Here is a 19,390-nt window from a genome sequence, read left to right on the forward strand (position 1 = left end):
TGCCCCAAGGGGCTGTTTTCACTTCCTCATGGGCAGAAGAAGCAAAGCAGAAAAGAGAGGCAGACACGAGACAGTAAACTTTTGCCACCATGGGGAACTGGGCTGTGAATGAGGGACTCTCCATCTTTGTCATTGTAAGTACCCATGCAAGATACATTTTGAATTATCTGACTTGTCTAGGTTCTTGGGAACTAAAATAGAGCAGAACTTTTTTGTTTGTTCATTTTATTTCTTTGATAATATTTATTGAAACTGATTTACTGTGTTAACATGCATTCATTTGTGAGCCAACTAAGTCCATTCTTCCAAACTGACGTTTGGAAAGAATGTAACTATGGACTTTCACTTGGTTTATTTCTTGAATTTCAGGAGTACTAAATTATCCAGCATTTCACAAAAGGAGCAGAAGATATTTCATGCTAATGATCACTGAGTCTGAGTTGTTTACTAATGTTTACTCCAAGACAAATTTCTACTTTTTATGTGTTTATACCACTTTAAAAATGTGCAATTGAAATTTTATATGATTTTCCAAATAACCAGCACAACACTACTGCATGTGTAAGAAATTAACCTTTATTTTGGTAATTATACAAAAATGATTGACATTCTCATCTTTTTGTTTTAAAGTGCCTTCTTATCTCTGAGGTAAATTGAGTTTTTTATAAGGTTTATAAAAATTCAAGGGAAAAGAATTGAAATTAGGTATCTAGACTCATATATAGTGCATATTAATAGATATTATATATGACTATATATAAATCAATTTAATTTATCTTGAGAAACAATTTTTGTAAGTAAAGATATAGCTAATTTTCAAATAGATAACTTGATTTCTTTAGTTTTTAACATAACAAAGATCAACTATAACTTTATGATGCTGCTCTCAGCAAAGCAATCATGGACAATTAGGAAGATAGAAATGTGACTTATAACTAGCTTTTCCAAATATCTAATGGGAGCATTATATAGATGTTAAAGAGAATTTATAAATTGAACTTTTGAAAGAATTTATCATGAAATAAATATTGAGTCTTCAAGTTTTCGAGATAGAGAGAAATTAGTGGAAGGATATATTTGAAACAGCACATATTTTGTCATTTTAAAAATATACCAAACCAACATTCTAATGTATATAGAATTCTTCTGAGGACTTAGAGCTGTTAACTTGAGTTATCACCATTTTATGCACAGGTTGCTCCTACAGAAAACAAGTTCAAATTATGCTTTTAGATTTTACCACAATTTTTCCCCAGGAAATGGCTTCCTCCTAAATTATACACTCACATACTTGGAAGTGAAGGCACAGCTTGAAAAGCAAAAGTAAGAATGACAAGGGTAAGAAATAGAGAAGTACCTTCTTTTTAAAGAGAGACTGTTCTCAAGTGTCTACAGACATTTAATAGCTTCAAAGCACAGTTAAGAAAAGATTAGTATGGAGCTGAAGGTAGAGGACTGGGCAGTGTCACCGATTGATGTAGTCAGTGCTTCAGATTAAATAAGCACTCACAATTTAGAAAGGTCTATTTTTAAAAAATCTCCTGCCCCTCACATCCTCATTCAAGCTCAGTAACACTCCTTCAAACGGTAAGCAAAAGTTCCCAAATAGAACTAAAGCACCAATTTTTAACTCTTTTCATTTCATGGCCCACATAAGCTAATCACTGTAATTCTGTGGCATGCCCATAAATATATTATGCTTTTTTTGCCAATATGACAAAAAAAAAGGTATAATTTTGATTCATTCACACTGGATGGCTATTGTATTGGCTGTTGTCTTTTTTTAAAGTTTTTTTAAAGTATCTTATTTATTTATTTTTAGAGAGAGGAGAAGGGCAAGAGAGAAGGAGAGAAAAATCAGTGTGTGGTTGCCTTTCATGTGCCCCCTACTGGGGACCTGGCCCACAACTCAGGCAAGTGCCCTGACTGGGAATTGAACTGGAGACCTTTTGGTTGGCGGGCTAGTGCTCAATCCACTGAGCCACACCAGCCAGGGCTGTTGTCTTTTTATTTGATAATCTAAGTGAAAAGAGGTCAATGCCCCTGACTAAATAGTCAAGTATTGCATGTTTTAAAAATTCTTGAGGCACACCGGTTGAAAATCTCTGAATTAAAGGCTTGATATTTTAGCTGATGAGACTCCCACTAGCTATGGTTGGATGGTGTGGTGGAGAGAGTTGGTCGGCACCTGTGAGAGTAGAACATGGAGTCTTACTGGTATGGAGGACAACATAACGACATATTCCTTTTCCTTCTCTTTTTAAGAAGAGTCACATGCTATCATCTATATAACATTAAGAAAAAAGAGGAGGAGAAAGGAAGAAGGGGAGATAGACTAATAGTAACTTGGCACAGTGGACAAGTAGTAAAACAATCCTGTGGAATGACACAGGATGTAAAGGTCAATTACAGAGTAGTGTCACTGCTCTAAGAAAGAGCTGGCTCTAAGATGCTTACACCCATCTTTGTAACCACCTGTTTCAAAGACTGGACTTGGGGAAGTCCTAAGCCTGGTCTGACACCAGTCATGTGTGAAATCTAGCTGTTGAAATGTGAAAACTTCATGCAACTGTTTCTGTTTCTGCAGCTGGTATGGCTGGGGTTGAACATCTTCCTCTTTGTCTGGTACTACCGGGTTTATAGTGAGCCAGTGAAGTTCCATTACACCCGAGAACTTCTTGGGGTAAGTATAAGTTCCACCTCATGCAATATTGACTGGCTCATATTTTAATCAAATATTCATGCTCATATTCCTTTTAGCATTTTCAGTAAATATTCTGACCAACCCAAATAGTGCCATCAGTCTCATTCCCTTCATTGCAACCCCCAGACGAAGTCTTTAGGTCTTCTAGTGTGGGAAAGCAAAAGTATGGCAGGGGTTCCAGCAGTACCCCTTCCCTCCCAAAGAGCACTGGATAAGCATTTAGCTTAAAGGAGAAGTCTAATACTGGCTCTGGAATTAGAGGGTAGGTTGGAGGGATGTATCCAGGTGTGATGCAGTTAGGACAAGTGAGACTTTTCACATTCTCTAAATCATCTGATTACTACCACTTTTGTGCAGTGAGAACCCTGCTCCTGGTGGCATGTTATGAAATGATTTTCAGGAAATAAGCCTCTTCCTATAGATGGAGCCTTTGAGGGATTTTCCCAAGAGTTACATTCATTGATTAGGCTAGCAGAGTGAAGGTCCCCAACTTCCCTTGAGTACGTTAGCCATTCTCAGTTTTGATGAACTCCCAGGTCTCTTTTTCATCACAGGTGAAAATAATTACAACTATAGCTACCCTCAGAGGATATTATTTGCTACATCATGCTGAAACAATGCATTCATTACTTAATAATAATACTAATTATAATTGTAGTATAAATTATATGTATAAATAATTATATCATTATGTTATATTATTATGGTTGTTGTTAACCTATTCAGGTTCATGCTGAGAAGGATGATTTCCCATTGTATTTACCCTCCAAAATATGCAACTTCCTTAGGTATTTCAAGGAACAGTTATAATACCAAAGCATTATAGCATACCAACTTAGGTTTAAGTGCTAAGAAAACTTTCTTTGAAAACCCCAGCTTTTATACTGAACTGGGTTTAATGATATGCATGATTAAGTATTTAGGGGGAAGTAAACTGATGTCTGCAGTTTACTCTGAAGTGCATCAAAAGTAAGATGTGTTGATGGATGGACAGAGTGATGGGTAGATTGATGGATAGAAGGGTAGATATGGGATAAAGCAAGCATAGTAAAATGTAAAAGATGGAAGCGGGGAGATGGATAAATAATATTCAATATGAAATGATTTAAAATTCTCTTTATGTTTGAAAATTTTCATTAAAAATGTTGGGGTTGGGGGTAAAGCCCAGATTAAAACAGAACATCACAGCAGGCCCAAACCCTTGGCTCAGAAGGACCTTCCTTTCCAGACAACTTGATGTCTCTGGTGTGTGGACCTTATGTTGAGAACCTTGGGGAACTGGGTGAAGAGTTCTGTGCTGACAGACATCACCATCCTCCCTCTTCTGCCTCTTCTAGCGAGCCCTGGCATTGGCCAGGGCCCCTGCAGCCTGCCTGAATTTCAACTGCATGCTGATACTGTTGCCAGTATGTCGAAATCTGCTCTCCTTCCTCAGGGGTTCCAGTGCGGTAAGAACAAACATTTTCAAAATTTGAGTTCCTCAAAGTTTGAAAGGCCATCAAGCTAATTGTCCTTTCTTAGAAAAAGAAAACGAATGATTTTTGAGGATTTCAGCATCTGTAGAATATTCATGAGCCAAGCCATTCTTGATTCTGTAGTTTGCATCTATATAACTTGTTGATCAGGCTCCCTGGGACAACCATTTAACCTGAAACAGACATTAGAAAAAGAACAACCAATCAATCTATACCTTAATAACAATAATAAAGCCCATGTGCATGCATACACACAGACATACAAAATGTAATATGTATATATGTATATAAACAGGGCTTTATGAAACTGACATGAAATTTGGAAATTAATCTTACAGTACTATGTTTTTCAAAATTTTTAAGTCAGAGAAAATCTCTTTTGTGTATAACATCCCAAGCAAATGGAACCAATGGGCAATGAGTCACACTATAATGATGGTGATTAAGAAGTGTTAGGCCCAAAGAATTGAGGAGTTCAGAGCTTTCCAATTGCCCAGGGCTCCTTTCACTCTCAATTCAACAATTTCTTGAGCTCTGGAATGTACTATGCTAGAAGGAAAAAATATTATGTAGAAAGTACTTTTGTAACCTGTAAAATAGTATACAAATTTCCTATTGATATTATTATACAAAGATGAGAAACATGGGATTTAGTATCTACACATGGTACTCAAATAAATGGGTTCCACAAAACATTACAAATAAGGAGCTACAGTGAATCAAAGGAAGGGAAGTTATATCAGGTGGGCAGAGGATGAAAAAAAAGGCTTCTTGGAGAAGGTGGCATAAGATATGGATATATAAGGATAAAATAATTCTCCAGGAAATGTAAATGAGAGAGAAAGACATTCTACCTGGAGAACATGGCATGGACAAAAGCACAGGAAATTGTGAGGAAATCATATTCTTAAAAGTCCTGAATAAGCATGACTTCTGGCTCCCTTTGGACTTTTTTTGCCATTCCTAACCACACCAGAATAGCTCTTCCAAAGTTAGGGATTGATACCTTGGTGGGACCTCTTCCACTAGCTCATTAGGGTCTAGTAGCCTCTCCTTTCTTTCCTAATAAAATGTATATTTTAAATATTAACTAGCTTTTAAAAGCTAGACCCTATAAGTAGAGATAATTTCTAGAAGAGAGCAGCAAGCAATCTATTTTGATTGGAAAGTAGGTAGTGTAAAAGACAGATACCTAAGATAAGGCTAAGTGGAAGCTGGAGCTTTGCTGGTAAGCTAGGACCTTGAAAGTATAGCTGAGGAGGTAATACCTAATTTGGCAATCACAGAATATTTTGGGAAAAGAAAGAAGCAGTCTAAACTGTCAGTAACAAGAAGTTGCTTTGAAATCTGCCTCACTTTTCCTAGTCATACTAAATTCACGTTGATCCTAAGGGGAATTTTTTTTCAAGAACAATGCAACACTCAATTTACTAATATAGAATTAGCAGAGTACAAGTAACAGTAGACATTGGTTACAAAGATTTCCAAATAATCTTTTCAACTCAAGAAACCACAGAGGTAAACTTTCATGTGATTAAAAGCTTTATTAATGAGCCACTTGCAAAGTACAATATCTGATATATCATAGGTACCCAGTGAACATTTGCTAAATGAAGTTCATGCTCTGTAGCATTTTGTTTTTAAAGAGACATGATCCATTTTTATTCCTCCCACTTCCCTATTCAGATACTGTGTATTTAGGGGGAGTAAGCCCTGAGAAATAGGCAGTGTTTTCACCAGGATGGCCCATTAGGAAATCCTCATTACCCCACAGGCCCAAATTGCACTGCCATTGAGCTGCTGTACCCCATGAGTAGTGCCTATTGTAATGGCTGATTTTAGGCTTCCTATGGCCCAGGAGGGAAAATCTTCATAAAAGTCTCTAAAGACAGGGATGAAAGGAGGCTTCTCTTCAAATTGCAGTGAAGCTTATCTCTGAAACCAGAAAGACCTGTATGTAAAAGAATATATATATATATATATTTTTAAAAAACTAGCAGCAAGCAACATTCTTTTACAGATGGGGCATATCCCTCCTTCTGGGTTTTCCAGCCTAAAATCTAAATTTTCCAAATGAAACTGAGTTTTCTGATAGGGATTAAAGTGAGTGAGCATGTTGTGACTAATGCTGGAAATCATAATAGTTGTCACTCATTGAGTCTTCATGAACCTTACCTCATGAAATCTGCATATCATGCCAGTGAGGTGAAGATGAAATTAAATGGGAGTATTGCGATCCAAACAAAGGTCATTGTGGCCCCAGAGCCTATTCACTTTCCTACATGCCACCTAAACTCAAAACTGTTCTATTGTTGTATTATGGTCTTGGAAAGTTCATCATATATATGGATGTTTGAGAATGCTGAATAACCTATGCTAAAAAGGACAAGGACATTGTAACTTCAAGGGTTCATTAGTAGGACACTATGCAAACTAAACAGCCACAGAACTTCTGTTCAGTTTCTAATGGTTTCAATCATTTAGACTTTGCTTCATAATCCTTCTGGTTTCCTGGAGAAAGAAAGATAAAAGGTTGGCCAACCGCAGGAAAAATAGGGGTGAAAGACTCAGCCTGCTTTGTTGAGAAAGATGGGAAAGGATAGGATTTAGCCTACAGAAATCCCCAAAGTTTCAAAATAATTTGTCAGGATGTAGAAAAGAAAACAGTGTGGCAAGTGTAGCTATGTGGATGAATATATCTCTGTAGATTTAGAATAATCATCTTAGATTCTAAGATAGTGAAAATGTAATTCATTTAAATAAATAATTATTAAAGAAAGAATTTTAAAAAGTACATTATATCTTGCTATGCAGACAGGAAGTTTACCTTCTAGCTGAGGAGTCAAGCCATATTAAATGAGAAGTTAAATAATGATGCAATAAAATCAAATATTTATTAAACACTTCTCAATGAATCCATGAAACAGACCTAAGAGGAAAGAACTATGATAAGTATATAGGTAAGGAAACTGAAAACTGAGTAAATTGTTCAACATCTCACACCTAGGTGGTAGGGTCAGGATGCAACACAGGTATATCTCACAGCAACAGTTGTTTTCTGAAGTGTAATTCAGTGCTGCTTTCTGACCCTACTTTTTCATTCTCTTGTTCATAGCACTTCAATTATGTTCCAACCTCCACTAAGGACTATATTAATTATCTATTACTGTGTAATAAATTTCCATAAATTCAATGGCTTAAAACAACCCCATTTTTTTAGCTCACAGTTCTGCAGGTCAGACATTCAGCATCGGTAGTTGGGTATCTAGGTGTTAAGTGGGCCGAATTCTCATATGGAAACTCTGGGTAAAAATGTTCTTCCAGGCTCACTCTTGTTACCAAAACTCAGTTCCTTGCAGTTGTAGGACTGAAGTCCCTGTCTACTTGCTGACGGTCATCCAGGGGCAGCTCTTGGATCCTAGATTCCCTGCATTCCTTGTCATGTGGCCCAATAACTGCAGATTCAGTTCAAACTGGTCCTATCCTGTTTCTAACAAGACCTGGAACCAAAGTTTACACTACTTATGAGTAACACTTGTGAACACCACTTATAAGTAGCACTTCGGAATCCTTAACTGCTCCCCTCCCTCAACCCCACCATGGAAACAAAGGACCAAGACTTGACAGGAACCTGAGTACAGAAGTGAAGGGTCCATCATCTAAGAAGATCTGGTGCTGAAACTCCTTAAAATTCCACCCTGAACCTAGATTGGGGAGCCAGATTTGAGCCTTGCCTCCTGTCTCCTTGCCAGTTGACTTGAAAATAAAAGCCTTTTCTCAAAAGCCAATGCCATAGTATTAACTTCTTTGCACATTAAGTAATGAGTCCTTGCTTGGTAATAGTCCCCTCCATCTTCAAGTCATCAACAGTACATCAAGCCCCTCTCAAGCCTCTAATCTCTGACTTCTTCCAACTCTATAGACCCAGATTTGAAGGGCCTTTGTGATTGAGTCAGGCCCACCCAGATAATCTCTCATAATGCCAATTGATGACTTCATCTCTCCGAAGTCCCTTTTGCCCTGTAAAGCAAGAAAATCACAGGAGTGACATCCGATCATATTCATAGGTCAGGTCCCACTCACACTGAAGGAGAAAAGATTATATAATGTTATTGGGTATCATCTGAGACTTCTAATTACCACAAGAACACTAAGAAACAATTGGGAAATAGGAAAAATATTTCATTTAAATTGTAGAGAATATAAAGTAGTAAAACACAGCAAGAACTTGAAATAAATACAAAAGACAATGAGGCTATTTAAGAAAAAAAGGATAGTCAACTATTTTTTTTAACCAACAGGTATATAAAATAAGTGATTTCAAACAGGAAACCCTTGTTTTGAGAGCCTTAGTCACTGCTGAACTCCATGGATGGTCACTTCATTGTAGCAGGTGCCATTGGTGCCCATATTCCCTCCTCACTGACAGTTCCAGTACATTGGCAACTGCCTTCTGGAAGCCCCAGACATTCTTTGCCTGAAGATTTTCTTTCAGCCATCCCCTGGGACAAGCCTACATTGCCAGGGTGCTGATACCCTGAGTACAGCCCTCAGCCAGTGATAGATGGAAGTTGGTAGATGAGTATCAAGCTTCCTAGCCCCTCAGGAAAAATAAAACAGAATGCAAAACTCTGGGGCATGTTCTACATGGTTTCTGATCAGAGAGTGCACTGACATATGATATGATAGTGATAGTTGATATAACACACCCTTTATATGTTTCCTTCCTTTCCTAGCCTTACTTTCCCTAACCTTGTTTTGTGCGATCACCTTCCAGATAGAGTACTTACACTTAAAACCTTGGTTTTGGTTTTTCAGACAGGTAGAATAATAATGCCTATGTTCTTACATTTGGTTTGGTGGAAAAGGCATGAACCTTAAAGACAAATAGACTTGTATCCAAGGAATATAAGAGTTAGGTTTAGTTTTGTTATCTGTAAAATGAGGACAATAATATTTAGCTTATTGTATTAAATGATTTAATGATTATGGGTAACCTGCCTGGGTCACAGAAGGCTAATTCTTGTTTCCTTTCTCTGAAATCCTCAATGTCTTACTTACTAGTATTTCTACAGTTCTAGGAATCTGCTGTCCTGTTCTAAGCAGCCTGCCCTCCCTAGATACAGTTAACTGAGAGATAGTGGAGTAAGCACAGTTTTTCATACAGTTATATCTTTTCTATAAAATCAGAACATGTTATTAAAAATAAGGAAGCCAAATATTAAACACACCTATACTTAAACTGAATACGTTTATAACTAGGTATTTATAAAACCTAAGTTTTTTTTTTTTTTTGTGGGGGGGCCTTCGGGGGGTGGCTGGCACTTCACTCAGCTCTCCTTAAAAGTTCTCTGAATCTCTATGGCAGTACATCTAGTCTCAGGCACAAAGCAGCCAGAGGAAGCATTTGACCAGTTTTCAGGAGGGTAAAGCTCTGATTAAACCATAAACCAGGTTCTGAGTCCAGGTTCAAACCCACATCTTCTTAACATATGTTGTGAAGACAGTTACACTAATATATTGAGCAAAATACTATTTTTAATGTCAAAGTAATCATATAAGTTATGAAGTATTAGACTATTGATATCTTTGGCATCAGACAGTCTGAGTTTAAATACCAGCACTGCCATTTATTAACTATGTAACCTAAGGCAAGATAACCTCTCTATACCTTTGTTTTCTCACCTGTTATGTAGTGATAATCATGGTACCTCCCTAATAGGAATGGTGTAAGAATGAAATGAGTCAATGCATGTAAAACAATTAAAGCAGCATTTTGCATAACCTCTTTGTAAATATTACCTATTGTTTTTTGTGCTATTATTACTTGGTTAATGATGTACATTGTGATGTTGTCTCCATCAACATACGCAAATAGACTATTTTATTCTCCTCCCATAGTGTCCGTCCTATAAGGGTGTTGTTCTAAAACTATTCACTTGTAGAACTGTTCACTTGTCTGTGTCCCCATTAGACTGTCAGGTCTTTGAGGGCAGGCCAGTCCTTTGTTAATTTCTATAGCCTCTGTTTAAAATAAATTAATCTGAACTAGAAACTATGTGGTTAGATGTTTTCTGTCCAAATTCATATATTATACAAATAATCAATGGATTTCTGGAGAGACTTTTTAGGTCACTAGTACGGGGACATAAAATATACTGGTTAATCCAGCTATCCCATTTCTTGGCCCTTTAACATTGGGAAGATGACTGCATCAATCTGAGCCTCAGTTTTCTCATCTGTCAAATGGATAGAGTGGCATAGTTTTTTTTAGGATGGTTGTGAGAATTAATTAAGGTGCTATGTACCTAATGCCTGGAACAGAGAAAACCTTATTAACAATTACTGTTTCATTATTTTTTTCTTAATCCAAAGTGTTGCTCAACAAGAATTCGAAGACAACTGGACAGGAACCTCACCTTTCATAAAATGGTGGCATGGATGATTGCACTTCACACTGGTAGGTTTATTAAGATATTTGAGACTGCAAAGAAAAATCGGAACCAGAGAGTTCCCTCTATTCTTAGATACTTTTAAAAATAAGAGGTCAACTTTCATAAGCATATTAAGTGGTGATTAGATATGTTGTATTTTTTAATGAGTTCTGTTAAAAAAAATACTACCCCTCTTTCCACCATCCCAATATTAGGATTTATTCCTTTAGGTATTAATACTTTTTTATCTTGGGCTCTTCTGATAAAATCCTAGTGTCTTCACCTCTTTTCACTCTTTTTATTATCAAAAATGGTTGTCAGTCCACATATGAGAGATTTTATTCATGCATTAAAATATTCTTCTTTGAACATGTAGAGTTCTGACTTTCTTGTAGTAACCTTAGAGGGAACACAGCTTATAACAACCCCTTAAAATAGAGTTTGTCAGCTAAACACTTTATTTATTATTATTGTTTATATATATATATATATATATACACACACACACACACATAAAATAGGTATATGTGTGTTTAAATGTAATATATATACATATATAGTGTTATTATTACAACTATTAAGGTGGTGGTGTTGGCACAAGAGGGGTTATATCTGGCATGGCAACTATAGTTAATAAAACTATATTTCATACTGTATTTGAAAGTTGCTAAGAGAGTAGCTCTTTAAAGTTCCTATAACTAGAAAATAATTCTGTAATAATGTGTGGTGATGGATCATTTTGCAATATACACAACTATCAAATCATTATGTTATAAACCTGAAACTTATGTAAGTCAATTATACCCTAATTAAACACTGCTAAAAAAAAAACAGAAAGGAAGGGATATATGTGGAACACTTATCAGATCTTCACTAGGTCACTTAATAAATAATTGATGTGCCAGACAGGAGGCATGCACACATACACAGTAATGAAAAAAAGAGATTTTTACTCTGCCTTTAAGGTGTTTGTGCCTGAGTAAAACAGGCTTAGATTGCAGATGTTCAACTGGGATCATGCAGGCTTCCTGAGCTGTGGAAAAAATAAAATGTTTCAAAGGTGAAATGTATCATAAAATCTTGTTAGGAAGCAACATAATATAATGGTTAACAACACAGATTTGTGGGCCAAACTGCTTGGATTTGATTCTTAACCCTTTTACTTATTAGCTTGATGACCTTGGACAAAATTTTAAAGCAATCTGTCTCAACTTCCTCATCTGTAAGATAACATGATAGTATTATCCAAATCATTTACTCATAAGGATTAAGTAATTATAAAGCACTTAAAGCACTGCTTGGCACATAGTAAGTCCTGCTTGTTAAGTAAAGAATGTATTATTTTTTTAAAAGAAGATTCACTTTTATGGCCATTGGTTAGTATCAGTTCAATATAACATTGTCACCTCTCTCTGGAGCTATGTCAGACAGGTGAACAGAACAACCATAGGCATATGCTACATGAGAGTCTTTCTGTTTAAACATAAATATATCAGGGGAAGAGAGACAATGAGAGGGCATCTCAATATCCTCAGAAACCAAAGTTATTTTGTAGAATCTTAAAACTTGGTTAGGTCTTTAGGATCATTTAGTTCAATACCTTCATTTTGCAAATTAGGATACCAAGGCCAGAGAGGTTAAGTGATTTGCCTACGCTCACACAACTAGAAAATAGCTTACCCACTAGAATTGCTTGCCTCTCTGGTACTGGAGATCTAGTTTTTGTTTATCAGTGTCCTGGCCCATTCCTGTGTTTCTGTGTAACCTATCATGGAGTCTGGCACTATAGGCAAACTCAGCTTACAATAAAATTGTTCATACCTTCATCCTCTTTGTTTTTCTTTTCTGCCCTCTTTAGCGATTCACACCATTGCACATCTATTTAATGTGGAGTGGTGTGTGAATGCCCGGGTCAACAATTCTGATCCTTACTCAATAGCACTGTCTGACATTGGAGATAAGCCTAATGAAAGTTACCTCAATTTTGCTCGCGAGAGAATCCCGGTAAGCCTCTTGTTCCCTGATTCTTATGTCCCCTAGGCCATTGAAACTGAGGACTAGATTTTACTGAGTTAAGAACTTTGCTTGGCCAGAACAACAGAAGTTGACTATCAGAGGAACAAGTCTGTAGGTTCTAAGAAAGTGGGTACAGAGAAAGTATCTCCCACATTCCTGAACCCATGTGTGGAAGGTCATTAGATATTTTTCAGTTCCTTAAGTTTACCTGTAAGAATGCATGTGAATGGAGCCTGGAGTAACTCAAGCTCACCCATGGTAAGGCCCAACAGAAAGCCAGGAATAGATATGTAGTCAAACAAAGTTGGAGTTATTACTTACTGCAGCAAAAGAGACCACACACCACGAGGATGTCTGGGGGATCTCAGAACGATGTTAAGAAAGGCTTGTTATAGGGCCTGGAATTGTGTTAAATGATCTGGGAGGAGCTTAAGGAAGCAAGAATTTGCTCTGGATCCAGGCATAGTCAGAAGTTGGGTATACTTCTAAGATTGTGTATCTAAATTTCTTTCCAGAAGACACAAGGGGATAGAATGGGACTAAATTTTTAATAGGTAAAGAAGTAGCAGTCACCCATGGCCTTTTCCAAATCAAAGGGAGAAAGATCTTGAGCCCCCTTTAGGCCATCTTATTGTAGAATGATTTCCTGTATTTGATATTCCCTTAAAACTATTTCAGTATATTAATTTATATTATTTATGACACCTCAACCACATAAGACATTTTGAAATTGAGAAATATCTATTCAAAGTCTGTATCCCTCTGTGAGGGCTATTTAGGATTATGTAAAGAAGGAATGAAAATACCTATTTCCCTATACTCTGGACACTTTATATATAGCTAGTCCTAAATTTTAAAGCCTACCAAAATGTGTATATGTATTTGTATTTTATAGAATCCTGCAGGAGGCCTGTATGTGGCTGTGACTCGGTTGGCAGGCATTACTGGAATTGTCATCACACTGTGCCTCATATTAATTATCACCTCTTCCACCAAAACCATCCGGAGGTCTTACTTTGAAGTGTTTTGGTACACACACCATCTTTTTGTGATCTTCTTCATTGGTCTCGCCATCCATGGAGCTGAGTGAGTGTTTAAACTTCAGGGCCAAGTACTTTATGTCACACCTTCAGTTTCTAGGTATGATGGTGCTCTGTTAGAGGCACAGTGACTTCCTTGACTGTGTGTGGTCAGCTGGGTTTCTGAGGGAATATGAGGGGACAACAGAGGTCATTGTGATAGAAACCACTCAGCAGCAATTTAGTTTCTTACACCCAATTAATAGCTATTCATAAAGCTGCTATTTGTAGCAAATTTGAAAATACATCAAAGTTTGAATATCTTTGCAAGTATGTAAAATATGTTAAGAGTGCTTTTATGGTCTTGGATGTATGCAATGATGTTTCCTGTGGCTTAATCACAAATATATTGGGCAAAATCCCAAACAAAAAGAGTTAATGATTAATCAGTTGAAAGGGTTTTCTGTAGTTCAATGAGTTTTGATTCAAGCTAATCATTTATTGATTGCCTACTGTGTATAAGAACTGATATCAGGCACTGTGGGGAACCCTAGAAGGAAAAATACATGGTTATTTCCTTCAAGCATTCTCATATAATAAAGGTAAGAGCTAACCTCTAGTGGGTGCCTGCTATAGACATGAAATGTTTCTTTTAATCCCCAAGAGGTAAAGATGCTTTTACTATCCCCATTTCCTGGGGAAATTGTAGACATTGAACCAGACTAAAAATAGGTAAAATATGTAGTGCAAGCCACCCAGTTTGTAAGTGGCATAGCTAGGATTGGAGCTCATTAAGTACTTTGGAAACACAGTGCCTGAACATGTGGTTGGAAGAGTTTGCCTTATTGGGAATCCCGTTTAATACCAGGTTTCCTTTATCTACTGTTTCACCCTAGTTGATTCCCATCTTGATCAACTTGCTGACTCTGACCCTTCAGATACTCTTTCTACGCATTGAAAGTTCTGTGTAAAAAGAGAATCCCTTGACTCTCCTAAAGCAATTGAGTATCTTTATTTTTAAAACACATATAATTTTATTTTATTTCTCATTTAAAAAACACCTTAAAAATGAAGTGCCCAAACAACCACATTATGCCTTTATTACTTAAGAAAGAATCTTAAAAGCAGAACTTCAATAACTAGGTTATCTTAAATGAACAGTTTCTCTTTCTCTTTTGTAATTTCAATCCTCATTTTGTAACATCTTGTTCATATTGCGAGATACACTTTGGGGGAATATTTTTCTTTTTTGTAATGAATTTCATTGATTTTTTTTAATTATGCAAAGGGAATAGCTACCTTAAACTTCAGCTCTTCAAAATGCAATTGAGTACCTTTAAATGGGGCTTGATCATAATCCAGTTGTTTCAGAAAACCCTAGAGAAAAAATATGAATGTCCCCCTTCTCTTGTTTAGTAATTTCACCACTGTACATTTGTATAGTTTCATAGATATGCATTTCTCTTGGAACCAGCAGAGGAGATATATTTACTGAATTCTGCATTTGAGGAGAATTTGCTACTTAAACTGGTTGTCTAATTGCTCACAGTCTCATAGCTATGTAGTAGTTGAACTGGGATTAAAATCCAGGCTTTCTGATTCCTGGTCCTGGCATTGACAAGAGGAGAAAATCAGATTTTTTTTTTTTTTTAGTATATCATCCTCATGTGAACTTGGGTATTAAGAACTTAAATAGTTATCATTTGTTGGATGCTTACTTTGTGTCTGGCATTTGTTATGCATCATGCTAATTGATTACTGGTATACCTATTTCACAGCTGGAGAAACCGAGGTTCAAAAGAAGTTCAAGTTCACCAAACCAGTAAGGGGTGAACCTGGGATTTGAAACCAAGACTGTCTGGCATGGATCCAGAACTGTTTTCACCAGATCATTCTGCTTTTACTTACCTAGTGTCTCTAAGCCTTGTTTTCCTCATATGTGAAATGGGAATACTAAATACTTACTTTTCAGGCTTATTATCAGGGTTAAATGAGATTATTTGTAGACAGTGCCTTTTCTCACGCCTGGCACATGACTGATGCTCAATACAGGGTAATCTCTTCCCCAAGACCTAGGAATAGAAATGGATGGTTAATAACCTTGAACTAAAATATTCTCAGATCAAGTGGCACAATAAATTTTAGTTCCCCCAAATAAACATCTACAAAGGACCTCCAGTACCTTTTGTTATTATATGTTCTGAAGACCTTGCTATCTATGTTCCTTGAAGTCATGGACATGTCTTACTCAACTTTGTGTCTCCCTTCATCTATCCCACTAAACCTACATTGTCTTAAGTTTTAGTAGTTATTCAATTAGTATTTATGGAAGATAATGGGCTTTGAGCACTTCAAGGGAGAAACCATTAGAGTTCATGTCTGTGAGAATGTCTTAATCTCCACAAAGTTAAGTCTTCTTAAATTGATCTCAATATTTTGGATTAATTTAGATAATTTCAAAACAATAAAGTACTTGTACTAGGCCTCATGGCTACTGTATGCTTTCAGGGGATGTCAACTTTATAAGGGGAATAAAATTAACCCATTTTCTGCTGGCCAAAGCCTTTGCTTGTAGGAGTGTCCTCACAGAGGGGATATCTTGTTCTAATTTGCACAATGTCACTGTATGGGCAAGCAGTTGCCTTGTTAGATTTGCAGTTTTTCTGTTTTTGTTTGTTTATAAAAGAAAATAATTGTAGAAACAGGAGCACAAATACTCCCTTTAAGAAAACATGTATTTATCCACAACTTTTCCTCTATAAAATTACATTTAAATATTATTTGTGCCACTGCACATGTTTTTTTTATACTGTTGAGGATCATATACTTTCTTTCCCTTTCTTTAATCTATTTGGAGGGAGCAATAAGATATGCCTTTTTAGTAAAAAGTATAAGACCCATATTATAATACTTAAAATATACCCAGAATGTCAAAAATTGTTTAATTTTCTACTACTAAATGATCTATATTTATATTTCTTCCCTAGGCGAATTGTACGTGGGCAGACCTCAGAGAGTTTGCAGGAGCACAATGTAACAATATGCCGTGATAAAATCTCAGATTGGGGAAAAATAAAGGAGTGCCCAGTCCCTAAGTTCTCTGGGAACCCACCTATGGTATGAACAATTCATTGTTGCTATTACAGTTTCACTCACAAAATCTTTAAACTGTGTCTAAGAAATACATGTAAGTGTTATAGAACTACAATGTTATAAGTATCTATTTTTTTCTGATAAACTTAGTAGAGAATTATTTATTGAAAAGTAAACTTTTCATGGGTCTTTTATGAACATCCTGATATAAAACTCAGAAAAGCATCATTTTTGAAAGTGCTCTTTGGGTTTAAGAAATTCCATCTTTTCTCTTTTGGATGTGAAAGTCACAGCAATACCAGTTAATGATTTTCAGAGGCATTCCATCATGAGCTGAGTTGGGTAGCTCAGATAATCACCTATAAGGAGCTAGAAGCCTCTTCAGATACCAGGAAGTAAGACTTTTTGTATAGATTTCAGAGCTGGGAAGGAAATTGATGAAGTGACATACAAGATTGCTTTTAGGTATTTGGAAGTCCCGTCAATGAAGCATAAAAGATGTTGGACAGCCAGTTTCATACTAACATGCAAAGGCACTGCATTGTAGAGCAGGAGTGTGACAAGGTGATAAGGGAAAACATGTTGAAATATTTACCTTCTTTTGTTGGGAGCTCTGAATAACTGCATTTTGTGTATTCTCAATATCTCTGCTCCATAGAGCAAAATGTGTGCCTTGTGATGTTCATTTTCCCCATAGCAAGCAGTATACTTTGTTCATTATTACACTAGTATATTTTGTTTATACCCTATTGGTATAAAACTAGGCAAAAAAAATCAACATTTGTACAGAACTTCTGAGCAGAATTATTCATTTTTTCCTCAAGCACAGTATAATATAAAGATAAACTTCCCATCCCATTTTCTCCTTTCTTTTTTCTTACTTTACTAATATAGGCATATTCTTCCTTTAGACACAGAATGTTCTCTGAGGACTTAATATATTTAAGCACCCTTGCTAATTAATGAAAGCAACCAGACACCTCAGTAAACTGTCCCCACTACATGCAGACATCAGCAGAAAAGATAAAGAGAGAACTATATTTCAGGGTCTCTGTTATAGGTTAGGGGAAGTCACATTTCCTCGAAGACAGCTGGAGTCAGAGTACTGCTGTCTTAATAGGCATCTACCTCAAAGGAGCTTCTGGGTTTTGGGGATATTAGAGGTAATGTCTAAGGCCTGGCTCCATTCAATGGGGCCCTATGGTGGCACCCAGGAAATAGGCGATGGCAGACTATTTTAAAAACCTGTGCCATGAATAAAAGGTCAGTAGCAGAACATTACTGATTTTTAAGGCAGACATTCTCCAACTTTGGCTACAAAAGAGAACATGTAGGTGATGTTGCCTTCTAAAATTCTTTGCTACTTCAGGTATTAAACTAGTGTTCTCAACTTCCAATAAAACATTTCTTAAAAAAATTATTTAATAGAAAGACCACATGTGATACTATGATAAGCACTTCATTATTGTATTTTCTTCTTGGAATTCATTCTGGAATGTCATCTTTTAGATGATATTGCCTTCTAAAATTCTTTACTACTTCTAGTATTAAACTAGGAACCTAACTGACTAAATCCTGGAATGGATCTGTTTGACCTAAATATTTTTATATAACTAACAATGCTACAAGGTAATTCCAGTGTTCTGAAACACCACAAATTCTGACAAGAGGGGAATCTAGAGAAATCTGAAATTCTTTAGGATTTTTCCTATTCAGCAAGTGCATTGCATAGCTCTTAGGAAGTTACAAGGATATTGGAGAAGTAGCTAAATTCTTACATAAAATTTCTCGTCTTGCAAAAGAATAAATTTTGCTACATAATAATTGAAAGCAATTGCAATATTGCATTAAAAATATGGTGTTGCTGAAATGGTATCTTTTAGAGAAATGTTAATTCTGAAACCAAACTTGCTCTGCTATAGGGTTATTGCAACTGCTATTGCAACACTAGGAGGAAATCTAATTCTTGTAGGCAGTTCCTCTTGGGAAAGTTTCATGCTGTAGATATAGTTCCCCAATGCAGTCATAGAGATTGTTCATTTTTACTGGCTCAAAATTTTACTATTTTAATTTTAGATAATGTTTATAAATTCTGTTGTAGAAGACATTTTATAATCTAACAAAATATTTAAAAATGCCACAAAGATTAACTTGACTTCTAAAATGTCTTGTCCCTGTGAATCTTTTATGAACTATCACCCCTTAAAACATCCTTTTTTTAAATCCTCTTTTGCTCTGGTTACAGACTTGGAAATGGATAGTTGGTCCCATGTTCCTGTATCTCTGTGAGAGATTGGTACGGTTTTGGAGATCTCAACAGAAGGTGGTCATCACCAAGGTATTGGCTGGTTTAGGAATTACTAGTTGAATCTTACTATAGAATGGAAAACTCTACCCAAGTTCTCTATATCATCAGAGCTCTCTTTTACTCGGTTTCTTTTGATTAAACTCAGAGCAGAGAGATGACATATTTATTCCAATGTACTTTGCTTGATAATCAAATGGTTGGGCCTTTTAACTAGGTAAACTAGAAATTAACATTTTCTGTTGAAAAATGAGCCCAAATGCTTTGTGTAAATGAATGTGGGGCATGTGTGTAGAGGGAGGGACATAAAGTAATAATATGATTAATTAAGAGTGGGGAACAAG

The 19,390-nt window shown here is 36.2% G+C and overlaps 1 protein-coding gene across 1 annotated transcript in view; it reads left to right on the plus strand.

The window, feature by feature from the left end:
* LOC114505382 (cytochrome b-245 heavy chain) overlaps nt 1-19,390 on the plus strand; it is a 30,688-nt gene continuing 11,298 nt past the window's right edge. Inside the window, exons 1-8 of the mRNA XM_028523279.2 lie at nt 1-134; nt 2,588-2,683; nt 4,042-4,152; nt 10,555-10,639; nt 12,472-12,617; nt 13,525-13,715; nt 16,636-16,765; nt 18,987-19,079. Coding sequence (XP_028379080.1) covers nt 90-134; nt 2,588-2,683; nt 4,042-4,152; nt 10,555-10,639; nt 12,472-12,617; nt 13,525-13,715; nt 16,636-16,765; nt 18,987-19,079 — 897 coding nt within the window. The 5' untranslated portion in view covers nt 1-89. The remainder of the gene's footprint in view (nt 135-2,587; nt 2,684-4,041; nt 4,153-10,554; nt 10,640-12,471; nt 12,618-13,524; nt 13,716-16,635; nt 16,766-18,986; nt 19,080-19,390) is intronic.

This window comes from Phyllostomus discolor, chromosome X, assembly GCF_004126475.2.
Source record: "Phyllostomus discolor isolate MPI-MPIP mPhyDis1 chromosome X, mPhyDis1.pri.v3, whole genome shotgun sequence".
In the NCBI taxonomy this organism is placed as follows: Eukaryota; Metazoa; Chordata; class Mammalia; order Chiroptera; family Phyllostomidae; genus Phyllostomus; species Phyllostomus discolor.